Raw genomic sequence first — 27,351 nt, 5'->3', positions numbered from 1 at the left:
TCATGCAAACTGTTTCCTTTTCATGATGGCAAACTAGTAATTATGTGGCTACAAAGTGCCAAACTCAGGTTTGCTAAAGTAAAAAGACAGTATTAGCCTCTAGGTTTAAAGAGGAGCATCATCCCAGTACAAGCTGCAAGAGGAATCTATGGCTAGTCAGAAAAAAAAAAAATACTCAGAGTGGTTAAAATTCAGATGAGTCAGTCACTCCTTTTCTGGAAACTCTTACCCACGGATGCTATACACAGCCCTCCTTAGTACTGCTTCATGCTTCTGCTTTGCAGATGAAAATATCCCACTAACTGCACAACAATAGGGAGGAGAGCAAGACTGGATCAGACAAATCAGGTCACAGCTGCCTCGGCATCCTAGTTGCAGAATGTTATTGCGCCACGCAGGGCACTTTGGATTCTCTCTTCCCGAGGCTGGCAAAGACTGAACATTTGGGGGACTACACATGTGGAGGCATGAGCCAAGCCCAACCAAGTCAATGGGAAGACTTCCACGGGCTTTGGATTGGGGCCTTGAAGTGCAGAGGTAGAGAGAGAGCTGTTGCTCAGCTGCTCTGAGCAGCCTTCCCTTTTGACAGATCTAGGGAACTTCTGATCTCAATGGTCAAGTACTGTAGGGTTTTCACATGGGAGAAAAACAGTGATTAGCTTGTAGCATTCTCCATCTGAATCCTCCCACCTAATTAGACAGTGGTGCTCTGACTGTGTATTTCAGCCCCCACACAGGAGATCTTTATATAATACTGTGCAACAACAGACCAGCCTAAGGACTCTGTCAGTCATTCAGGGAGGATGGGTTGCAGTGTGTGGATGGCAGATATCTAGCTAGGGTTTTTATTCTGCACTCATCTGTAGTATCTGAGCACCATCCTGTGGTGCTTCTATGTGATTGGGATCATAGTGGCGGTGAACTGTAACTCAGCAGTGGGGGGAGTGGGATGGGCACATAATCAAACACATACATTGGGCCAAACACCACACTGATTTACAGCCTTGGGGAGTCAGGACAGAATTTGGGATGGTGTCCTAAATTGGACAAAAAGATCTATAATTTAGGTTAGTCATATGGCATTTGTATAAGGGTTTGATGGATTGGATTTATGAGATATAGATTGGTAACACCAGAATGGCTCCTTCGCTCTGGAAATAGTAGCTATACTGTATCATGGGCCATGTCATAATGTACAGTTTGAAACCTACCGTGTGTTACAGCCCTACATTATGTAAGAGTTGCATAGTGCTGTTAGCATGACGTATTTTGAAAATTCTTTTATTTAGTAAAGTAGCCAAAGGCTCGATTTTTTTTTTGAGTTAGGCATGTAGGGCTTATGGCTCAGTTACACCAACCTCATCTTCAGCACAGCTGCAGCTGGGGAGGCAAAGGTGGCTCTGAGCTACTTTCCTGGCTCCCCTTATCCTGGTGCTGGGCCATAATGTTGTTCTAGTTTAGGATAGTGTAACAACTCACTGGCTATGGCTCCTCCATCTCAGGATCATTGTAGTACGATGCATTCATGGCAGAACCCCCCTAGGGAATGTCCCCCATGTGGAACTGGGGTACAGTCGGTGGTATAAGATTGGTGTCTCTAGAGTTCTCTCATTAGGGCAATGAGAAGTTCTGGTACACTGCTGGATCAGCACAAAAAAGAGCGACCCTAGGCTGAGGTTCTGGCCCATGGTCACCATGATTGCAACACCAATCAGAAATCGCACATCCAGTGACTAATTAGGGTTATCTGTGCACACATGTCTAAGGCTCAGGTTTTGCATGAACAGTTGCATACTTTAAAAAACACCCCCCCCCCAATTTTTTCAAAATCAAAATGCATTTAATCTGCCTGTGCAGTTTTTCTAGTCCCTTTACTAATTTTGTTATACATGGACTGTTATTCAAGTGCCACTTTTAAGCATAGGCATAGCATGACTTCTATATTTGGGGGGCAGCATCAGTCAGGCCAGTGGGGCCACATGTGGGGTGGGGGCAAATTCCGCACCTGCTGGAGGCTTGCAGTTTGAGGCAGCAACGCCCTCCTCCCCCAACCACGCCCGTGCTTTTAAGCCATTTGCATAACTTACTCTGTTTGACAAGCCAATAGACTAGCAGTGGCCACATTTAAAATCTTCTCTTTCCAAATACCCTGACTTACACGTTTCATGTTTCTGCCAGGATCCACACCCACCACATAGCCTCAGTATGTCATGTGCTTTAAAAATATAGCCCAGTTAATTCAATCTGCAGTCACAACTGTTAGATGACTAAGGCGACATGGCAGAACATACAGTAACATTCACCCTCTTCCTTCTGCTCTTTAGCCTACTGTGTTGTCACAGAACAGCAGTAGTTGCTCTTCTAGCTTTTTCAATAACAAGATATGTTACCCACACACCACTTTATACATGCTCCTAGATTACCCAAGGAAAAACAAGCTCATGTCTTTGGTGCCCACCTTCTAATTTTGCATACAAGCTTCTACTAACAGGCAAGCAACTCCCACCAAACATTTACCACTACCCATAATTGTACATTGAAAACAGTACTTCAGCGCCTGTCGCAGTAAAATACATGGATGACTCAAAGGCCTGGCATGCACCCTCTTTACAGCTACTAATAGAAAGGATGAAAAATAAACTCCTTGTTGAGTTGTGCTTGATGTTCTGATAATAGAGATGCCCATTTAAGATTCAGGCATTTCCTTCTGATGTTCAGCGTTGGCACATGTCTCACAGGAGCAACAGCCCTCTTCTGCTTTATGTTGACATACTGAACTCACACTTCACTTTTCTATACATTCTAGCACACAGGTTTTTTTCCCTAGCACAAAATAAGAATTTTACACAAGGGTGGAATCATGGACACACCCAAATGAGCCCCTCTTAACCCCACCGAGAAATCTACTTTACAACACTTATCACACCACCAAAAAATACATGATTGTTTGACACAGGTTGCTCATGCAAAGCCAGAGTCATCTCTCCTTGTCAATCTAGAGTAAGTGTAATGAAATCAGTGGCGTTCACTCTCAGTTTACATTGGTGTAAAATGAATGCAGAATTTGGCTCCATGGTCTTTATGGAAGCACAGATATTAGGGTAACTTAAAATCTTCAGAAAATTCTTGCAAGAGCAATTATTGTTAGATCCTTGTACTTAAGAAATACTGATTTCCTGTTTGCCTCATGCAGGTGAGGAAGACCTACCCCTGGTGAAACAGCTGACATGGGTGTCATGATGCCCAATGTGTTTCCTGCAAAGGCTATCCCAACTTTGCTAGCTTCCCTTAAACTCTAGCTCCTACTCCTGGATGACATTTGCACATGCACCCCCCCCCACCCACCCACAGCTGTGCAAATGTCTCTTTCTTTCAGATTCCCAGCTACAGAGGCATATTTGTAAGATTCAAAATTGTATTCTCCACAATTCAGTAAAAACCAGACATCAATCCATTTCTAGGAAAAATCTGGCTATATCATGAAATTTCTCAACTGAAATGTTGCAAAAACAAACTCAGAGTGCAGGTGAGAAATCAGATGACATGGAACAGCCGATGTTTTTACACCAAACTTTGCAAAACCAAAAATGTGGGGGGCTGCCAGGCTCTGTGTTCTGGCTCTGCCCGTCTCCAACACCTGCAGCAGCAGCTTTCAACAGCTCCATTTGCTACAGTGACTTAGGAACAGAAGGCCAGCTCCTCAGCTGGTGTAAATCACTGTCGCACCATTGGTTTCAACTGAGCTCTGCCTATTTATGCCAGATGAGGATCTGGCCCACACTTTAACATGCCTTCTGCGCATGCAGCTGCTATGCCACAGATCATGTCATAATCAAGTGTCCAAAGATCCTAGCCAGGATACATATCCTGCAGATGGATGGTGCAGATCCTGTGAAGAACTCCATTGAGGGAGCACAAAGGAAAGTGCACAAGGCAATTTCTGCCCAGGTCTGAAACACGCTGACTCCAGTCTCTCATAACTCCTGCCTGAAAGTAGATTCAAAATAACCAGCAAATCCCTGGAGTGCTCTGGATGTTTATCACTCTGTCTGATTGATCTGTAGCAGCACAAGGTCATTCACTTTGATAGAGAACTAGTCCTCAGGTTAATTCCCTGAAATGTGAAGAGACAATCGGTGTGTGTGAAGTAAGTATTGACCTATTGATTGAGACACACATGCACTTACGTGTGTTCTGCCGAACCGACCAACATGTGACCTGGCACTAGAGGAGACAGTCAATTAGTGATTTCCCCTCCAAGCTGGATCCAGTGATTGTACATGTGTGTTTGTCCCGTGACTCCTGCACATTACCTTAGCTGGGACTCAAACTGGGAATCTCGTTGTAAAAGGCAGTGACAGCTCTACCAGGTCAGCTCTCACTGGCCGAGCCAGTAGGAGCTATGGTAATTGTCTGCATAGGCAGCCTGGTCTTGCATGGCTGATGCCTTCACCCGTGCATCAAGAGAAACAGAGCAGACAAGAGAAAATAAGTGTTTCCCTCTCACTGTCAGCAAGGGGCTCCTAGGAACCTCACAGGATTCACATGTGCACATTAAGGGGAGAACAGCTCAGAGCCACCTCCAAATTCTCATAACTTAGCACAAGAGCTGTATGATTGACTGATTTGTTTAGTTCACTGGCTGCTCAAAGAAAAGAAAACATTTTTCAACTACATGAACAGTGGAAAAAAAATTCTTTTGGGTCAAACTAAACATTTGTTTCATTTGAATTTCTAATTAAAAAAATAAAACTGAAGTAAATTTCAAGACAAAGTTGTTTTGAATTAAAAATATCAAAAACATTTTGTTTTGAAAATGTGAATTTTTTCCCCCTTTTTGAGTTTTTAAGGCTCCTATCACCAACCAAAACAATTTGGTGAAATCAACACAAATTCATAAAATGTTGCAAGTCTGCATTTTTCAGTGAAAAGAATTTCAGCTGGGAAGTCTCACCATCTCTATTTAGCACCTGAATCACACAATTGCACAGTGCTCATGCGCATTGGCCCACGCAGAGTGGGTCGTTGTGCAGGCCAATTTGTAATGACACGTTTGGCACCAATCAGGGTCCCCTTACTCACATGCACAGCCCCACTGGCTTCAGTGGAAATACGTCTGAGAGTAAGCAAAGGACTTGGCCACGGGCAGGCACAAACATTTGCTTATGCAATTAACTTACTGTTGGCTAGTGCAATTTTGCTTCGTTTTTATGAAAATGTGGCCCTCAGCATTAAAATTGGATTTTGGTAAATAGAAGAACATCTGGGTTTTGATGGTTCACATTAACCTGGCACGGGGCAAAGTGAGTTTTATAACCTATTCTGAGCTTCGGAAAAAATCATAGTTTTCTCATAATGGGGGGTGAAAGAATAACATGAAGTGCTTGCATTTTGGATCAGATTATTTGGTCTTTATTAAATGGGAGTTAATTACCTACAGATGCCCAGCCAGATTTGCTATGGTGTTCACGTGTGATTTACAAGGAAATACCACTAGAGCCTTGCACATTCTGCTCAGTGTTTCATATGCTAGCTGCATTTTGCTAAAATAAAGTACATGGGCTGAACGCTGCCTCACTCACACTGGTGACAGCCCTTGAGATGCTCATTGGTGAATGTCAGGAAAGAATTTGACTCTCTGAGCTAGATCCTCAGCTGGTGTGAATCACCATAAGCACTTCAATGAGACTACACCACTTTACACCAGCTGAGGATGAAGCTCAATAGAGGTTACTTGCCTGCAAGTTTATGACAGCTTTCATGAAAGCTAACTGTACATCAGAAATGGCTTGCTATGTACAGTACCTAGAGCAAAGAGAGGCGTCAGTCCCTGCATAATTCAAAATACTGACACTAAGATTTCAGTACATTTACAGTATATGATGGGCCCAGATTGGATGCTAATTCTGGTGGCCAGAAATAGGTAGGTGTCTAAACTTAACTAATCAATGTGAAAAATTGTATCAACAAGGACAGTAGTTCTTCCATCCTTTACAAATCAATTGAGCTCTTAAAATATGGCTTTTTACCCTTTCAGGGAGAGCTTGCAGAGACAGTACAGTTAGTCTGGCTGAGTCCACTAGCTGCTCAGTTTCAGCCCTCTTTGTAGGCTTCGACTTAGTTGCCATCCATCTTGTCCTCCAAAATTACAAAGCAAGGGCTCCCCAGCTGTGGCCTGAAATCTGCTTTTAGCCTTTAAACTGCTGGAGATGTTAAAGCACACAGAGGATTTTACTGTTTCCTGCAACAAATCCTCATCTTTGACAGCACCTGCTCCACGATCTGCTCCCTCTAAGAGTGGGTGAAAAAAAAAACCCAAATCCCCAAGAGAAGTCATTTCTCTTGCCAAGTTACACTTGATTACCTTGCACAGAGAGGAGAGTCTAAGGCAGTAATGCTGCCATCCTGAGGCTCGAGCTGATCTCTTTTCGGGGAGGTTCACAGAGCTCAGGGAAAATGGGAAGGTTTGTTTTTTAAAAGGCTGAGGGGAAAATCCAGAGAGTGCCATTGAGTTCTCAGCATGGACTACCAAGTAGGGAAGGGATAGCTCCTTGCTTACAGAGGCTGAAGTGGAATTCTCCCCAGCAGAGATGTTAACAGGTTCAAAACACAGATCTAGGGTTGCCAACTTTGGTTGGACAAATTCCTGGAGATTTCATCACATGACAATCTTTAATTCAAGATTAATCTTTAATTCCTAGTGACTCCAGGACAATCCTGGATGGTTGGCAACCCTACAGACAGCTAAAATACACCATTAAAATAGAAACACACTGTTCTGACCAAGGCGCATCCTCAGCTCTCTGCACACCACGCCAAGTCACTGATAGTGGAGGTGCCTGGAGCTCAGAGCCACAGTTGTGCCTTGTTTACTCTTAGTCCCACTGAGGTGAAACAAGGCAGAAGGCCTCAGACAGGGGCAGTCTTGCCAAGGGGAGGCTGCACTGGTGAAAGATAGCTGCAACCCCTCCTTTGGAGAAATAGGGTGCTGCTGGCTGGGTTAGGGGCATGGCCAGCATGGCTGAAAGATTAGCTGATTTGGTAGGGGCCTACAGAGTACCTAGGGGAAACTTCTGGGGGTCCCCCTGGGACAGGGCAGGCTGTACTTACACAGCTGAGGTGAATGTAGTCCTCACTACTGAGAAAGCTACTGCAGTTTCTTGGCACTGGGAATGGCCAAGTGCTGTGCAGGAGGCCCAGGACATATGCTGAGCCAGGAAGTTGTCTGCTCACCCCCAACTTTGTGTTTCAAAGCAGAAAAGTCCCCTCCTGCAGAAGACCTAGTGAAACATTTCAGTAAAGGGACCAAGTCCTAGTACTCACAGATACAGACTTTCTCCAGAGCAGCCTACAACACGCACCAGGAAGCGGTTCAGCCCTTTGAAAACCTCTCAGCTAGGAAAGCCTTTCTCTTTCTTTCTCTCTCCAATCACTCCACCTTTCTGAAGAGGGCTTCTATATTTGGAGATACAAAGATGCCCTGTTCTCCCTGACTGGGCTACCCGCAGCTGCCTTCTCTTCTTTCCAATCAGAGGGAAGGGAGGGAAGCAGCTGGACCTGTTAACCTTTGCTGGCTGATTGTGCTTCTCCCATATGTGTGTGAGTGCAGCTGTAGTGAAAGAGGCCTTTACATTCCACTGTATGGTCAGAAACCATGAAAGTGCTCACATACCACAGTGATGGAGGACAAATAAAGATACATAGCCCACCTGAGCAGTACATATAACAGTTGCATGGAATTACACCAGGGTACTCATACATCAAGAATGTTAACATCTCTCACAATGTTATTATAAGGGTCTGGATATATGGTTTTTTTCTTAAGGCCCCAGCTTCTGGAATCATGTCATTTTGTGAGACTTTCACCTTTTGTTTTAAGAACAAGTGAGTTTGTAGCACTCATGGCTGTGGAGAAAAGCTTGCGAATTTGGTCCAAGTGCATCCTAAAGGCTCAAAATCAAGAAGGCAAAATATTTTTAAAAGGCACATTTTTAAGACAATTTCATGATTTTTTGTGGGGAGGAGGGGGGGGCCTGACTGAATATTTGAGGTTGTCAATACTGTATAAAGGGCTTGTTAGCTGCCTCTCTGGTTATGTCCATGTATATTTACCATGTGCAGTTTCTGTAATTACATATGCCGCTATGGTATGTGTGCACACAGCTGTGAAAATCTGGTCCTGCATCATGTGCTAGTGACTTTAGGCACTCGTGTTTTGAAGAAAACTGGTTTCAATTGTCTGATTGTCAATGGAGACTTGACTCTTTCACCAACAAATTTTTTTTCAGTGAGAGAGTTACAGGTTTTATTTGTGGGTGCAGAAAAATGGAGGGTGGATTTTAAAACATCAGGGATTACCATAACACACAAATATACAAAGCATCAATATTCATAAGCACTCAGAACACTGCTTTAATTGCTTTGATATTCTTGGTTAGATTTTTTTAATCCTCTAGTTTAAAGGTCCTTCAGAATCTAATGTACAGTTCCTAGGAGAATCTATAAACATCACATGGACGTGGTGTAATTAAAAATGGTTTGATAGAGAGGTATTTGAACAGCAGGTCTGGTGGCCCTTTGATTTACGGATAAACTCACAGAGTAAGTCACTCTTCCCTGATCTGGATTGTGAAGAGCATATTAATCGCTTTGAAACAAAACATCCTCAGGGAATTGTATCAGTGCTGAGATATACTGTGATGGGATGGGGGGGAGGGAGGCGAGGAGGGACAATATGAATTAAAAACATGTGGCCACATTCACAAGTGGTGCATTTCTGCATAGCTCCATTCACTTCAGTAGAATTAGGCTGAGGTATAGAACATGCTCCATTAAGTCTAAGGAGAAATCCAGACACCCACAAAAAATCCTTGGGGGAGACAGGCAGGTGGTAGAAGGAAGAATGGCTGGAGCTGGGTACAGGGGTTGTACTAAAGCTCAGGGGGCCATATCTTGCTACCATTTACATTGGTGTAAATCAGGAGTAGCTATACTGAGCTCAGTGGAGTTGCTCTACATTTACACCAGTGATACTGAGAGTAGATTTGGCCCTGTCATTGGTTTTAGGGGGATTAATAAACAAAAAGGAAAGGAGGTGCATTCATGAAGGTGGCCAGGGTTCATTTTGTGCTTGAATCCTGATGCTGCCAGGCAAATCCAAGAAACTGATTTCTGTAGTGAATTTGATCAGGTGACAAATGCTGGAGGGAAACCTAGCATCAGAGATGTTAATTCATCATTTTAGCATCTGTTCTCTTTTGTATTTGACACAGTGCAATGTTATAAGATCATTTTAGAATTCTGCTCTTTATTTACAGTGATACTAGAATCACTCTCATGGTACCTGTGAGTCTCCGGGTTAGCCCGTTGCTGTCAATCACATTGTCTTTGGAACCTCCAGACTCCTACTGTGTAACATCTATTTCAGGCAGGAAGCGAGGATCCTTAATATTGCCAGGAATCAGTAGAAACCCTTTTATATCTCTGCTGGCTGGATTATTGTTTGAAAGCTAACAACTGCAGGAACTATAAATGCTTGTGTGTGGGTGTTCAATTACCTGAGATTCTCTGCAGATATTAGCAGCATCTCTTGGGGAAGTCTCATTGGGTATGCAAGATAAAATCGCTCTGGCACTGATCATATGATTTGAAGACTCAAGCCCGAGGCAGCACTACTGAAAGGGGAGGTGAAGCTGCATAAGACACTTGCCTGGTTCAGACAGCAGGAAGCTGTGAGCAGGACATAAATTTTATTCATCAGGGACTAGTAAAGCTAGTGGACTGCTCTGTCGTATCTGTAACCAGGAAACCACCCTGCATAGAGAGGCTTTATTTCTAGTAAGGCTATGTTTTTTCAGGATGTATCATTGCTGATGTTAGAAAAAGGGCATCCATTGCTACATGAGTGGAGACAGTAATTGCTGCAGAAGATTTCTAAGAACCTCATTTGATTCTCAGGATACATGCCTCCTCGAGAATGAATTTAACTGTAGTGGGGCACTATTTTCGGCTGACTTGGTTTGGGATATAGGATGAAAAGAATGTATATGTCAGGGAAGGATTACACTGATCGCAGAGCAAACTAGAGGAAAACTTCCACCTGCACTGCTCGCATCTGGGAAGAATAAAAGGACTAAATATCCTTCCTTCACTGACCGGAGATGGTTTTCTGAGGAAAACCCCAAACCTGCACTCAGCCCAGTACAGACTTTTGCAAGAACAGACATGGTACAAAATATGATTTTGGTGTTTTTCCGTAGGCGCCTGAGCCAAAGACCTGCTGTCGAGGAGCTCGAAAGAAGGAATATACTTAAACGTGAGTACTTAAAAAAAATTATAGCATATTGTATGTGTGTTTTGAAACTACTGAATACATTTCTGAGAGCCATTTCTCCACTGTAGACAAGTTCATGCCCACCCTCTGGGAATGGATTTTTAACCAGTGGAATTTTCACTGGGGTGCGTGCTGGTGTCTAATATGTGTACTTGTCGGAAGGTATACCACTTAATGCAGAAAAAAGGAATAATACAAATCTAGATTTTCAAATAATTCCTGCTGTTATGGCTGCATGAGGAAGGAAGCATGGTCTTGGTTTGACTCAGTTTAGCAATCACCTCGATTATCATTTTACATAGGGACTCAGGACACACTGTCAATTAAAATCCATCAATGCCAAAGTGAAGCACACAGGCATCCTTGGAGAACAGTGACTTTTCTAGCAAATAAATTGCATCAGATCCATTCCTGACCTTTCTAATTTAAAAGGAAAATGAATTAAAGACAGCAAGCTGAGACAGTGCAAGGGTATCAAAATCCTTGCCTTTTACTGTTGTCTGAGCTGCTGGAGACATTTGCTGAACTTCCTTTAGATGGCTGGGGAATCCCCAAAATGATGAGAACAGGGGAATCCTGAAAATTGTTTCTGTTGTCACATGGGTAATCTGGATGGAACAGGTGGAGTTCCATTGCTTTAAAGAAAAGTATAATACACTCTGCTGCATTCATGGTGTATCTTAGCACCAATAATGTAAAAGACATTATTATGTGAAAAATAACCGATTACTTCTTCAAACAAGCTTGAACAACTTAATGGAATACGTGTTTGCATTCTATGAAAGCAATGCTGTCTTTGGCTTTTAAATCAGATCTAAGCATTTAGAGGGTTGTATTTCACTAGTACAGAAAATTGCCTAAATAATTTGCCTGCTTTAGTCACAATTTCATGTCGCAAGGCTGAGCCTGATGTTCTAATCTGATGATTTGTTCAGGTGTTTGACAGATTCATTTTCTTGCTTAAACTGAAGAAAGAAATCCCCGTGAGAGTGGGGGACATTAGTTTTCCAGAATGGTTTAGATTTAGGAAGTTTCTTCTTTACAAAGTTAAATTGTGCATCCCAATTTTTCTCCTGAAGGAGAAAACTAGAAATGTCTAGGAAAATTATACTAACAAAGAGGAAACCAGCAGCATGGCCGCACAGATCACAGTGTCACCTTAATTTGGGAGGGTTTGGATTGCATGCTGCTTTTTCTTTCTTATCAGTTGATACAAGAGGGCTTGATGCTGCTCTCATTGAAGGCAATAGGATTTGGAGACAGAGGGAACTGAAGGGGACTCCTTGGTCATCTTTGGTTGGTTCAGCTATTCAAGTACATCAAACCATTTACTTTGAAAATAGTTCTTGTGACATGTAAATTAATTACCCATTCAACGCATACACAGATTCATTTACACATATTCAAATTACAAACAACACATAACACAAATTCTTGTGACCTGTATACATATTAACCCAGTTTAACCTCAAACCTCAGCTATCAGAAGGAAAATCAATTGAGCTAAAATTTCTGTATCAGATGGGACCAGATTTGCAAACGAGTGGAACACTCTGCATCTGCCATTGAAAACCAGCTCCCTTCATTCTCTGGTCTAAATCCAAGATGAGCTCCTCTGAGAATCTGGTCCTTCATGTTTGTTACTTTCTGGGGTACACTGGCTACATCCTTAATCTAGATTAAATTGACCATTTTTAATATTAAAACAAACATTGTGTAACATTCATATAATGAGCTTACAGAGGGAGCTAAAGCAGAACAGAAGATGAAGCAGAATTAAAGATATGTCCTCCATGCCAGCTAAACATACTGCGTTAGATTTACTGCACATAAATCTGGAGTAACTCTGTCAGCTTCAGTGCAGTTACTTTGGATTTGCACAGGGTTCATCTTGGATTAGAAGCTGCACAATTCTACTTACATTACCTTTTTCATTACATATAAATGTCAGCTACATTGCAAAGAACCCAGGTCATCACTGAGCCAGCAGGGACCTTAGAACGTGTGAAAAAGAAGGGTAAATAATTTGACAGCAGCTGTTAAAAAGTCAGTGTTCAAGTTAGTGACAGAGATATGGACACTTTTCCCAATGACTTTAACGAGAGCATGATTGGATCTGATCTTGCCAAACCATGATTATGTTAGTACCCCCATTGAAATCAATGTGACCTCATGAATTGTAAGTGTTATTATGAGGTTATTTTTTTAAAGTATTCATGAGATGAAGAGAAATAATTTTTTTTACTCTCCCTCATGGAGGCGACTCTGGGATAAGAGAGGTACTTAGAAAAACCCCAACACTTACTTATAATCTTATTGATTTTATTCATTCCTATATTTTTAAATATAGAAAAACACTGCTTGTTCAGTACAGGGCATGACTGCCACAGTAACTGTGTGTTCAAACCAAAAAATCAGTCCCAGGAGTTCAGATGGGTTTTCTATTATATTCTGAGAGCAAGCCATTGATATTCATATTCAAAGAGGCAGCTCCTCTTACACGGATTGTACAATCCCTGCTTCATTCTTAACACGGCTGATTGCTCCTGCGTCATGCATAGTTTAGAATTCCCTGCATAACTCACACAGAGCAAGGGTGTGAGTTATACAGTGTCACATGCAGTAGTGGAACAGGAGTATTACTCCACTGAGATGTGTAGTGTTAAAGTCAGCCATTTAATAATGAATGGATCCAAATATAGGCAATGTGAGGTTGCTGTGAAAACCTCTCCAGTTCTTCTCTGTAGTAATATTTGCATTCTGTAATGTCCCTGCTGACATTTCCTTCCACCAAACAGGGAAAGTTTACCAAGATCTTGCATTTGCTTCCTGATGAATTACTTTTCATACTCCCACAATTGTTAAGCAAAACAAGTTTAACTTTACCTAAATCTAGATGTGCCATTATCGATACGGACCATGATGTGTGCTTAGCATTTCAAAACGACAAAACGCAATCTTCTGACTGCATAGGCATATTCGTGTTTCCATCTTAGAAAACCACCCAGTGCCCATGTGGAATGCATCATGACTATATCCCAATGGACATTTAGATAGATGTAGAAGAGCCTTTTTTAAAAAGTGAAAATACAACCATAAAGGTCTAGTCAAAAAGTGGTTAATAAATAGTGAATGAGGCATATTAGTTACTTTCTGGGGGCATCTTGCCATTGCATAGCATGTCCAATTTTTTTTAAAGCTATTTTTCCCAATTTTTTCATATTTCCTCCTCAGATACTGCAGACAATTGCCACCTAAATCTTTGGTCATCTCACTGACGCTTCTGAAACACGGCCATATCATCAGTCTCATGTATTCTACTTTAAAGTTATATGCAGCACCACTATAGTGTACTGGGTGATTTTAGGTTCTCTAATTTACATTTTCTGTTTACCTAGTTGCACATATATTGCTACAGTGCTTCTTTAAATAGATCCACGTGTCTGTATTTCAACGTAAACTAAAGAATACAGAAAAAGGGGAGGGGCAAGAAAAAGGCTCATTTCCAAAAATAGCTTTTGCTTGACTGACAGACAATGAGAACACTGCTATCTACAGCCGTGGTTTTCAACCTGTGGTCCACGGAGCCCTGGGGGTCTGCAGACCATGTGCAAGATTTCCAAAGGAGTCTGCATCTCCATACAAATTTTCTTAGCAAATGAAAAAAGGTTGAAAACCACTGATCTCTAGGCTCACTGAATGGTTAAACATCTTTCCCCTAGGTCTCTAGCATTGTTTAGGTCATGGACTTGAGTCTAAATTTAGTAACAGATAGCACTAGAAATAGAAAATCCATTAAGTGGTATCCTAAGGCAAAGGATATATTTCACACAACAGTACAGGACTCAAGTCTATTTTTAGATCCAGTGTGTAGGAGTTACCGGGGCTTGAATGTTAATAGAATACACAAAAGCAAACTGGCTTAGCACAGAATATCACATAAGAAAACCTGTGAGTATAAAGAGGCTCTAACACAACTGCCATATCTTGAATAGTAGAGGGAAAAGGATAGCGTGTAAGTCAAGGCTGAATATTGTAGCAATGTGACCAACTAAATATGAAGCCTGAGAGCATAAGCTCACAAGGTACATGGTTTCCCTGAAGTACGTACAGGAAAATGTTTCAGCATCTTAATTCAAGTATGACAGGACTCTAACAAAGACATGGCATAACAAACTATCATTCATAATTTTAAAGGTATTGCTTTTCCCTCCAAAAGTTTATCTAGCTGAAGAATTGGACTGGCTGCTTTAAGTTTATGAAAGCTTATTGTAACTGGAGGTTATGTCACAGGAAAAACTGACATTGGCATACGTGCTTCTGTGTCCTCATTGACAGGTAGCTGTGTATTCTGGCAATGCCCCCAACAGGCATAGTAAGGACTGAGCTAGCAATTCAGAAGGACTAAGGAACTGCACCACGCTTCTTCATATTTTAACTTTTATTGCCTGGATGTACTGGAAACAACTGATCTTCCTACATGAGGAAAGTCATCTCTCTTTTTATATTTTCTGCAGAGAGAAATGATCAAACAGAGCAGGAGGAAAGAAGGGAAATCAAGCAGAGGCTGACGAGAAAGGTAAAATCTTGAAATGTTTTCAGTGACATTTAAAGAGCTTAATGCAAACTAATAACAAAGAGCCCAGAGTAAAAACAGTATCTAATTTTTTTAAATCATATAAAAGACAAACGGCCATGGTGGTCACCATTAAAAAAATAACATGTATACACAATGATATGTGAGACAGTTGTATTTAATAACTAGAACAGAAAATAACTACAATATCTCAGGTAATTATCCACAGATGTTGGCTCTTTAAATGGCACTCACTGTATTTGAGAGGCTAACGGAAAATTTGCACAAGAACCTAAAATCAGCTCATTTGAGATCATTTGCCTCATACTGCATATTTTGCAACTATATTGCGAGGAAAGCAGTTCCTTTCCACTGTTCGTAGCAATGAGAATCCCAGAGTAAGCTGACTCCTTGCTGAGCACCAGGTGCATTCCTGCCTGAAATATCTCTCTGCAGACCTTTTCATTTTAAGGTCTATCAGATTCTCGGCCTGATCCTGTCATTGCTCTGTTTGCAGAAGTCCCTGTGGGAGTCCATGGTAACACAGTGCAATATTCAAAGGCACATTGTGATGACAGTTTGCTAAGCCTTGGGTCTGTAGTTCTTACACTGGGCCCAATCCAGAAGCCCTTACTCATTTTGCAAGATTGAGCCCTTACATTGTAATTCATTGTGGTTATTTGAAATATATTGCAAGTTCAGCTTTATAAAGCTGTGTGTGACAAGATATTCCATTATAAAGCCACTGTACACTAGCCCTCAGCTCCATTTATCCGATTATTACTGTTCCAACAATGATACTCAGATGTGTTTCAGTAGCTCCTTGAGATAAAGGCACATGAAGAGAGAAGCCGTCTCGTTAACAGAAAAATGCCTTTATAGAAAGACTAAAGATAGCATAATATTAAAATTATTTTCCTTTACAAAAACTATCCTAATGTTTCTAATGATAGATAAGTTTCACTCACTGACTGTAGGACAGATTCTGAATCCAGTTATAACACTGTGAATCTGGAATGATGGCATTACCCATGTAAATGAGATCAGAATCTGGCTCTGTATCTCAATGTTTCTGTGCATTTAAGACGAATTAATCAATTTCAAATCTTTTCAGTTTAAATAGATATATATTTTATATACATAAATATACAATATACAAAATAAAGATGGGGAATAAAAATGCATGTGATTCTATTTTTGTTCCGTTGAATGTATGTCTCAGTTTTATTTCCTATTCATATTGATATACTTCTTCACAAAACTTATTGATACAGCTCAATCAGAGACCTACAGTCGATGAACTAAGAGACAGAAAAATTTTAATTCGATTCAGCGATTATGTAGAGGTGGCAAAAGCACAGGACTACGACAGACGTGCAGACAAACCATGGACAAGACTATCAGCAGCCGATAAGGTACAGACATACTTAAAAATATAATTAAGATGACTACTGTCTTTTTCAAAAAAAGAAAAGGAGGACTGGTGGCACCTTAGAGACTAACCAATTTATTTGAGCATGAGCTTTCGTGAGCTACAGCTCACTTTTTTGTTTGCGTTGCTTGTAAGTAGTACATCAGGTCATGTAAACAGTGGTATTACTAAACAAGTCTCGATATTCTAAGGAAATACATCTTGGAGTAAGTGGCTGCTCTTGGTGAAAGTGACACTCAATACTCCCCATGAGCCAAATTTTGTACTCTGAGGTCACACACACACACACACACACACACACGCACGCACCAGAATAGGCTCTAAAGACAGTTGACAATGAGGTACTAATAGCTGATGCAGATTTAAGTACTTTAAACGTTCCTGCATTTTCAGCAAACAGAAGCCACACCGACCACAGGATGTAAAACATACCTTTAAATAGTGAAAAGGCTTCTTAAATAAACAAACAAACTTATTAGAAAAAGTATGGAGTGCAGTACACTACACAATCTATCATAGATCTTTGCCACCCATTTCTGTAGTGTATGAGAAATCTAGGACCAAACTTTATACCAAAAAGTTACTCAGTACAAAATCTTTGTTACAAATATGTACACATCACTACTTTATTCTCTACTGATGAGCTCCCAAAGAAAGCACTTTTTCACTAGCCCTGAGAGTGGCCAATCTAAAGTACACACATTTTCACTTTATTACATGATTACCATATATTTGATTTTTTTGCTGTGTTGCTGTGGCCCTGTTGGTCCCAGGATATGAGAGAAAAGGTGGGTGAGGTAATATCTTTTATTGGCCCAACTTCTGTTGGTGGAAAGGACAAGCTCTGTGAAGCTCAAAAGCTTGTCCCTTCCACCAAAAGAAGTTGGGCCAATAAAAGATATTACCTCACCCACCTTGTTTCTCTCATATATTTGATTTACAGTATTAAATGATCCTAGACTTTATACTTAAGTGGCTGGGTAGGAAGGAAATGGCTTACAATGAATCAGGCTAGAATGCTTGTTGAACAAGGTTTTAGAGCATGTCTACACTTACCTCCAGAGTGATCAATCCAGCAGGGGTCGATTTATCGCATCTAGTGAAAACGTGATAAATCGACTGCTGAGTGCTCTCCCGTCGACTCTGGTACTCCACCAGAGCGAGAAGCGCAGGCAGAGTTGACAGGGGAGCATCAGCAATCTACCTACTGCAGCAAAGACACCGCGGTGAGTAGATCTAAGTACATCGACTTCAGCTATGTTATTCACGTAGCTGAAGTTGCGTAACTTAGATCGATCCCCCCCCCCCCACCCAGTGTAGACCAGGCCTTAAAGTTTTGGCTCAAGATTGCAGGAGGCTGGGAGAACAACTGGGGACGTTGGGCTAATTATTGGATACAGTGGCAAATATAGGACTGGATTGCTCACTGCTTGATGCTGGGCTATGGAAATCAGACATGCCTTTCTCATTCTCACATGTGCTGAAGAGTTTCCCAACAAGAAGGTAGAAAATATATGAATAGTGTAATAAACGGTATTAGAGAACTCTAACCTAATTTAGGATTTATTTTTATTTGCCATCTTTGTCTTAGTTGTCTTCCTGAATTCATTTAAAAGTGCTTATAGTGAGTATTATTTTGCAAGGTATTATGTGATAATCAATGCTGTAAAGCAGAAGTTTTATTAGTAGTATGGGATAATCAACATCCAGGTCTAGGAGTTTGCTAGTCGTACAGATTTGAGGCTGAAGGGATCTCATACCAGTGTGTGTGTAGCATTTTTAAAGTGGGAGCAGGGCTATTGTGTTTTGTTGTGCTTTTGCTAAAGACACTTATCAAAATATATATGACATATTTGCTTTCTAACAGAACTCCCGCTAATTGGGTTACATCCCCTGCACACGCAATTATTCTACAAGGTACTAACTGAAATTGGAGCTGAGAGTAATAAGAATTTAAGCTGGATTTCACCCTTAGATGTATACTGCAGCCCACTGAATCCAAGAGTGGATTTTGTGTCAATAATTAAGACAAACTGAATCATGGTGTAAATGCTGCATCTCCATAGAAATCAGTAATGTTGCACCCACTCACTCTAGTTCTTAATCTGGTGTGAAACATGAGAGTCATTGTCTGACCCTTTCAAGCAACCCTTTGTCCTGTCCTGCAAGCTATTAATTTTAAAGTAAGCATACAATTAAACTTTTAGCTCTCTCATTCACATCTCAGGGGCTGAAAAAATCCATTTATTTCTGGGCAAAAATTATATTACTTTCCCCCACATTTTTATTTCTTCCAATAAACCACATCTCTGATTTGACACATGCCTGTGTATTAGAGCTTCACAAGTTTAGGTAGCTAAATTACATAGTAGTAGTATGTACGAATTTACAAAAGCACTCCAGTCTGATCCAGGCCAGTAACAGTAGTCATTTGGGGAAAGGAAACAAATCAATTTACACCTGCTTTGGATTTTATGGTGTGTAATGTATCAAGAGGGAAAATTTTCCCCTCACATATGATTGTGCAACGCCACACACGTAAATGACTAACATCTGGTCCATTATTTGCATATTGTGACAATGCGGTCTGATTTTTATTTTGAAATGGGCCAGTACTGAAATTCTCCACATTTCAACTGTCCAGTTGCTGGAGGAGGAACCTCTGCTTCTGCTCACTAACTTAACCAGAATGTCATTAAGTGTTGGGGAGTGAGCATTATGATTTTATGTTCCTCTCAGGACTGCTTCTAATGATAGTATTTATGTCAATATCTTTAAAAGACAGTGATCAGTATACATGGAGAGAAGCTAAATACTGGCTCTCCTCAATATTGGCTGGCCACATGTCCTTTGTTTGTAGCCTCCCACACTCTTTACATGGAATTTGCTGTTTTGATTATTTTTAAGGGCTCTTATTTGCTTATTTAAAAAAAAAAAGGTTTACAAATTCAAAATGATTTTTTTAACCTTGCTTCCATTTTCAATTCCTAGGCAGCAATTCGTAAAGAGCTAAATGAATACAAAAGTAATGAAATGGAGGTCCATGCATCAAGCAAGCATTTGACAAGGTCAGTCATCCAGATATTTGTTCATTTTTCCTTTACCTGCAGTATCCATTTTTTTGAGCTCTGAATCTGCAAAATATATTGTTCCTGCCCGGCTCTGAAATCTGCAGGAAAAGCTTTACCTTGGAGGGGGGGGGAATAAAAGTGCTCCTGCTTCATCTCAGAGTATATGTGCTGTGAGATTACCATCTGTTGACCAGCAACTCCCTCCCCAAACCCCCAGACCTCAAAATGCATTGTTTGTACCTGTGATTTAAAAGGCCATCCCTGAAGAAGGACCACAGGATGTATTGCACGGAGAACGTGACCTGTGATATAAGGCAGATGAATAGGCAAAGTATTTAAGTTTGCAGTCTCATCATTCAGCTGTAACACCAATGTTGAACAATAAGAAGACGAAGTGTTTGTATTATAGAACATAATAAAGAACACACAAAGGATTCACTCTGCTGGATTTTAAAAGAAAAAGCTCTGCTTAAAAAGTTTCAGTATTATTCACGCACTCAGGGTCTTGCCAGCTTTTTCAATAGAAAGTAGAAGTTTCAGTGACTTGTGTAAAATATTTAGTGGGTCTCAGTCCAGTTACTAGTGGAAGGGAGTCAGCATCATAAAACACACCATCACAATAATCCTGAACTGGTAACTCTGTGGCAACTCAGCAGAGAAGCCAAGGATCAGATAATATGGGCATAGGCCCCAAATTACTGTTTCACTCCTAGAGAGAGAGGATAGAAGCAGAATGGTGAGGCAGTGTGAGGATGTTTGCACTGCCAATGCCTGTAAGCACATATACTCTGCTGACACAGAAGAGTCCTCACTCGCCAGCACTGTTAATCTAGCACCATTCACAGTTACTATATTCACATGAAGAAAAGGAGGACTTGTGGCATATTAGGGACTAACACATTTATTTGAGCATAAGCTTTTGTGAGCTACAGCTCACTTCATCGGATGCATTCAGTGGAAAATACAGTGGGGAGATTTCTATACATAGAGAACATGAAACAATGGGTATTACCATACACACTGTAATGAGAGTGATAACTTAAGGTGAGCTATTACCAGCAGGAGAGCAGGGGGGATACTGTTCCTGATGGCTTGTTGTCCATCTTTGTGTGGAATGTTGGTGTAGAGGGCTTCTACATCCATAGTGGCTAGGATGGTGTTTTCAGGAAGATCACCGATGGATTGTACTTTCCTCAGGAAGTCAGTGGTGTCTCAAAGATACCTGGGAGTGCTGGTAGCGTAGGGCATGAGGAGTCTACATAGCCAGACAATCCTGTTGTCAGGGTGCCAATGCCTGAGATGATGGGGCGTCCAGGTTTATGGATCTTGGGTAGCAGATAGAATACCCCTGGTCGGAGTTCCAGGGGTGTGTCTGTGCGGATTTGTTCTTGTGCTTTTTCAGGGAGTTTCTTGAGCAAATGCAGTAGTTTCTTTTTGGTAAACCTCAGTGGGATCAGAGGGTAATGTAGAAAGTGGTGTTGGAGAGCTGCCTAGCAGCCTCCTGTTCATATTCCGACCTATTCATGATGACGACAGCACCTCTTGTCAGCCTTTTTGATTATGATGTCAGAGTTGTTTCTGAGGCTGTGGATGGCATTGTGTTCTGCACGGCTGAGGTTATGGGGCAAGTGGTGCTGCTTTTCCATTCTTACAACTACAATACCCACCTGCTGAAGTGAAGAAACAGATTGACAGAGCCAGAAGAGTACCCAGAAGTTACCTACTACAGGACAGGCCCAACAAAGAAAATAACAGAACGCCACTAGCAATCACCTTCAGCCCCCAACTAAAACCTCTCCAACGCATCATCAAGGATCTACAACCTATCTTGAAGGACAACCCATCACTCTCACAGATCTTGGGAGACAGGCCAGTCCTTGCTTACAGACAGCCCCCCAACCTGAAGCAAATACTCCCCAGCAACCACACACCACACAACAGAACGACTAACCCAGGAACCTATCCTTGCAACAAAGCCCGTTACCAACTATGTCCACATATCTATTCAGGGGACACCATCATGGGGCCTAATCACATCAGACACACTATCAGAGGCTCGTTCACCTGCACATCTACCAATGTGATATATGCCATCATGTGCCAGCAATGCCCCTCTGCCATGTACATTGGTCAAACTAGACAGTCTCTATGTAAAAGAATAAACGGACACAAATCAGACGTCAAGAATTATAACATTCAAAAACCAGTCGGAGAACACTTCAATCTCTTTGGTCACTCGATTACAGACCTAAAAGTGGCAATTCTTCAACAAAAAAACTTCAAAAACAGACTCCAACGAGAGACTGCTGAATTGGAATTAATTTGCAAACTGGATTCCCCACCCCCCCGCACTTTTCCTTTGACGTTCTTGTCAACTGCTGGAAATGACCCACCTTGATTATCACTGCAAAAGGTCCCCCCCACCCCGCTCGCCTGCTGGTAATAGCTCACCTTAAGTGATCACTCTCGTTACAGTGTGTATGGTAACACCTATTGTTTCATGTTCTCTATGTATAGAAATCTCCCCACTGTATTTTCCACTGAATGCATCCGATGAAGTGAACTGTAGCTCACAAAAGCTTATGCTCAAATAAATGTGTAAGTCTCTAAGGTGCCACAAGTACTCCTTTTCTTTTTGCGGATACAGACTAGTATGGTTGCTACTCTGAAATATATTTACATGGAAATTTAAATGCATGTGCAGCTCTATATCAATTAGAAAGTAAAAATTAAAAGACAAGGCACTTGCTGATAGGTGCTACTGAAATCTACTCCTCACCATCTGGTTAAAAACGGGATTTACAGGTACGGAAAGTGGCAAGAGGTAGTGGTCCAGTAGGTGAGAAGGAAGAGGCAGAATGTTACCTGCAATGATGAGATTGGAGGAAAGTCACTTTAATGAATAGCAACAGTAATGGCCAAATTCTGCCCTTTGATTTCTATTAGCATCTCATTGGCTCTCAAATGGGACACATCTGAGGGATGAAACTGACCCAGTTTTATATTAACGTTAGATAATTCCAGACTGCATGTACAGAGCTGGGAATTTGTCACAGTTTTTGTGACATTACAGAACCTGAGCTTTAGCCATGTGGTTTATGTCACTGGCTTCTGGCAAAATAATATCTACAATAATGGGAAGGCTGTAGCTTAGGTCTGGCAGCAAAGGATATTTTATTTAATTGAAGCTACTTAGTGAGTTTAATTAGGCAGATTAAAATGACACATTTTGAAATGTGGCCAGGACACCAGGGTTAAATACTCCAAACTACTTTCAGCTAATGCCATCATGCCACTAGTGTTTAGGACTTTATTTTTACATCTCATCCAAGAGAAGAACTGTCCAATGCCTCAGGGTATTTCTTCTGTACAGATTCAAAAGAAAAAGAGTGCCACCTACTATGTCAACAATACCTCTACTGGCAGTACCTGGTTGTTTGGGTTTTTTTTTTTTTTTTTTTTTTAAAAGGTGCCCATCAAAGTACCAACTCAATGTTGCTTATTTTGTGAAAGCTGACAGGATCACAGCATATCATGGTATATTATTAGCAACAAACAAAATTATGGCCCATATCTTTAAAAAAATTCATGCACAATTGTGTTTGCATGCTCAAATAATTATACACGCAAATGATTTTTCAGATAGCTAATTGATGACTTTTGCATGCAGTTACTGTGTCTGGCCATGCAACCATGGCAGATGCACACACAATGTGCACATATTTTCAAAAACACACACACTTTTCTGTAGGCTATCAACAGAGGGATCAGCCTGACCACTATTCTAGCTTGTTCACATTTTGAGGAAGCATATGCCATTATTGTAGGAGTTAAAATAGCAAACAGGTGTGGTAAAACAATCACGTATAACATCCGTTAGGTACTGTTGAGGTACACAAGTCAAAGGGGATCAGAACATATGAAGGTATATAATTTCACTACCACACCTCCTAAAAAGGCATTAATAAAAAGGTTTTGAATAACCTCCTCATGATAGATTTTAAAATAATTCTATGCATTTTAACAAGTATTGCTTGCTGTGGATTACTGTCGCTATCACATCCCCTTGCTATGTATATTCAGGCATATGGCATTTACCAATTATGATTTGAACAGTTAAACCTGGAAGATTGTGTGTCTACTAGCATAATTTTCATATGTAATGGGTAGGCCCAAAATGATATTCTAATTAACTCATAATCATGCTGAAAACATCAAGTCTGATACTGTAAACTGCTTGTTACCCTCATTAAAACCCTTTTAAAGATGTCACTTCAGTTCTACAACCACAATAATGTACTACAAACATGCTGGAATGAGTCAGGTGTTTTGCTACTATTGTCATGTGAAAATTACATTCTGCCTATCTATTATTACTATTTAAATAATGGTAGCAGCCAAACTGTGGCAGGCACTTTGCAAAGCCACTGGAAGACTGGCTCACAGCCTCAGAGGTATTTAGCTAACTCGTATTTAAGTCAATCAGTTAGATGCCTAAATATCTTTGAAGATATGCACCACAGTCATTGTTTCGGAGGGTACATTCTAAAAAAGGCAGACAGAGAAGCAATTAACATACAAGCAAAGTGGTCAGGGTGATGATAGGCACATCCTATGAGTTTTCTTTTCAAAGTTAAACCACTGAAGAATCCCTTTCTTCACAGCTCAGCCCCCTAGTTTTTCCCCCACACCAATTCCCAGCCTCACTTCCATCCTCCTTATTGCAAATAGGTGATGGGGAGATTTGGAAGTGGGAGTCAATGAGGAATGAAAAGAACATAATAGAACTCAAGGAAGGGAGAATTTGTAGTTGAGGAAGCCCGTATGCAGAGAGAACTTTTGCCAGAGGCACTCAGTGGCACAGGACCAAAACCTAGGGGATAAAATGCTATGAACCTTGGCATATTTTTAGTCATATTGGCCTTATATGTAGAACATGTTGGGGATCTTTCATGAAAAAGATGCTCTAGAAATGTGATTCAATGGTATTAAACAGAATGGACACAATTTTAAATAGTATTATTTCTTATTGCAATAATATATTTAATTTTTAAAAATGCTGTTATAAAGTGATTTTTAAAGTGTCTCTTTTTTTATAACCTTCTAGATTTCACAGGCCATAGAGATTTTCTTCTGAGAAGAATTTGTCTTTACTTTTGATACTGCTGCTGAACACACATCAGGGAATGTATAAAGGTCTTTCCCTGAAGTTCAGTTCACAATACCCTGACGTTTGTGTGAGAGGAGGACTGTGCAGGTGAAATCTCTGCAGCACGTACACACAGGAGGTACCAGAGGACGTACTTCACTCTTTGATGCCAGAAGAGTGATGGCCTGTCGGGTGGGAGGATCAGTTGAAAACGAATGAAGTAAAGCTACTGGAAGGAACTTACTGCTCTCCTTTAACACTTGTTTTAAACTGTTTTGCAGCATATCTTGGAAAAGGAGATGTTGTGCATGTACAGGCTTTACCATTCCAGGGCCTCTGACATAATGGACATGACGCACTGTCATTCAGTATTATGTTGACAAGACATTTTGAACTAATCACAATTAGTTTGTAAAACACTTACGTTCATGTTATACAAAATGATTTAATGTATTATAATTTCTTTCTTTTTTATATAATGTCTAACGAAAACACAGCTGCAACATTTTTGATTCCTGTTAATTTTGTTCTTTAATTAAATGACTACTTATTGCAGGAAATGAGCGCACTTCTTTTAAATTGCTTTTTTCCAGGTGAGGTTGAAGGGGAGGAGATTTGTAATTATTATGGGCAGATTTCCTGCACCACAAAAGTCAGCACACGGTCTGGGAGACCATGAACAGTGGAATTTAGATAATGGGCTTCCCACCTTGTGGAGGAAAGATATTAGACCAGATCCTTACAACTGGAGTAATTCTACAACAGCTGAGGATCTGGCCCTTTGTAAGAAATGTAGTCTGTCACTACAGTAAAAAACTACTAAGGTTTGGCAAATTTAAACATGACATAGGTAAACTGTTAAATACCCTTTATTGACTATCAAACTATTATAGTTGTATTCTTTTTCTAGTAAAATGTACGTGAGATTTGATAACTTCCTGATGAGGAAAAAAGATACTTCTACTAATAAATAATTACTAAAAACAAACCTAACAGAAATGATTATGAAAAACTATAAGCAAGATAGGCCACAATGTTTAACAAAATCCAGAAACAATGAGAAGATTTGCCTAAGTAAGAAATGCAGGATTTGGCTAAAAATCATAAATATGTAAGCGATAATGTTAACAGTAGGTAATATTGATGAAAACATGAGTGATAGTTGCATAAGATATTCTGTTTCTTTATATCAGAGAGGTAGCTGTGTTTGTTTTTCTGTTTCTTCAGTGACTGTAACAGAAGTGGTGCATATGCATACAAGGCAAAATTTTGTCCATAGATGTTTCAAGTTCTACCCTTTGTAAAAGTTTTAAAAGAGTAAAAAATTTAGGGTAGGACATGTCAACCCCAAGCCAACAGAAACAACCCTAACGAAGACATGAAAACAAAAAAGCAAACAGATAAAAGGTAAAAGGAATTATGGATATAGACTCCTGATAAATGACTGCAGGATGGTGTGCAGAATTAATGCATTTAATGGATGTACTAATAGCTGTTGGTTCTCCGGTTTTCAGCACTGGAGTGAAATGTCTCATTTAAATAGAATGATATATTGTACTCCCTCCACAATAATAGGAGTTATGAATGTACAGAACATACTGAAAATATATTTAGTTGCAGCCATTGCTAGAAGCCATTTGTGGATCTTTGCAGGGCATGTGTCCAAGGCATGACTAAGTACGTGCTGAACAGTTCAGCTTAATGTCTAGCTAGATTTAATTTTGTATAACCTTATAAATATTGGTCACACAGATCTAAGTCTAAGTGCCTGAGTAACCATCATGATTTAATCCAATGATTTGTCTCTTTAATTACCTGATTTTACAACTTGGTAGCTTCATCATGGAAATCTATATCATCATACTAACTGGTATTTTAACATTTTTATTAGAATAATCCAAACACAAGTTCTGATATTTGACGGTCATAATATAATGAATGAAAATTCAGGAGTGATACAGGGAAAGAGTGAAAACACCACTAAAGAAACACCTCTCAGTAAGAAATACTTTTTCTAATTTGACAGGGAACATAGATGAGCCTTGCAGTATAAACAAGCATCATGGGTTGTACACTTTTATTATTATTATTATTTGTATTATCATCATGCCTCAGAGCCCTAGTCAGGGACCATGACTTCATCGTGCTAGGTGCTGTACAAACAGAGCAAAAAGACAATCTTTGCCCCAAAGTGCTTGCAATCTAGGTATCAGTTTGGAGTTGAGCAAAACATTTTAGTTTAGCAGTGATTTACCTTCCAACTAAGCCCTCATTAATAAATACTACTTTGATAAGAAAATGGTTCTGAAAAATATAATATTATAAGCTCAAAGGAATATTAACGATACATTAGCAAGAGCAGCTTTTTTAAAAAAAATGCACCTACGTTTGTATTATTTTTTACCACATACAGATGCAAAGTAAAAAAAGCATTTGTATTTTATACATTCTTCAAAACCTTGCAAATTCATCAAAGAAAATATTCATTAGTTTCACATATTCTTGAATAATTCAATGATGCTGGTAAGAAATCTTTGACTCATATCAGGAGGTCCACCTAGTGGAAATGACAAGTAGTCACATATTAGATCAGAGAGAATTTACCAGTTGATTTATGACTTACTCGTAACTTCTATAATCAATGGAGATAGATATCAATCAAAATTTGTTAAGCTACACTGACAACCATGAACTAAGTTTCAAGATCAATCAGATAACCTGCAAAGAATTTTCAAAAAATTTGGCTTCTGCATTTTTTTCTTCTTCTTCATTATACTTAAAGAACTACTG

The 27,351-nt window shown here is 40.2% G+C and overlaps 1 protein-coding gene across 7 annotated transcripts in view; it reads left to right on the top strand.

The window, feature by feature from the left end:
* Positions 1–26,929, top strand: part of PHACTR3 (phosphatase and actin regulator 3) — a 160,423-nt gene extending 133,494 nt beyond the window's left edge. For 5 of the 7 annotated variants that reach the window (XM_073309198.1, XM_073309201.1, XM_073309200.1 and 2 more), the window contains 5 exons: positions 10,260–10,315; positions 14,851–14,912; positions 16,184–16,324; positions 19,333–19,409; positions 24,520–26,928. In XM_073309198.1, the coding sequence (XP_073165299.1) occupies positions 10,260–10,315; positions 14,851–14,912; positions 16,184–16,324; positions 19,333–19,409; positions 24,520–24,535 (352 nt within the window). In that variant the 3' untranslated portion in view covers positions 24,536–26,928. Of the gene's footprint in view, positions 1–10,259; positions 10,316–14,850; positions 14,913–16,183; positions 16,325–19,332; positions 19,410–24,519 lie in introns of all 7 variants that reach the window. The other 2 variants (XM_073309199.1, XM_073309202.1) reach the window with 2 other exon arrangements.
* The last annotated feature ends 422 nt before the right edge of the window (positions 26,930–27,351 follow it).

This window comes from Lepidochelys kempii, chromosome 13 (assembly GCF_965140265.1).
Source record: "Lepidochelys kempii isolate rLepKem1 chromosome 13, rLepKem1.hap2, whole genome shotgun sequence".
Classification (NCBI taxonomy): domain Eukaryota; kingdom Metazoa; phylum Chordata; order Testudines; family Cheloniidae; genus Lepidochelys; species Lepidochelys kempii.
This window is presented reverse-complemented; position numbering and strand designations above follow the sequence as displayed.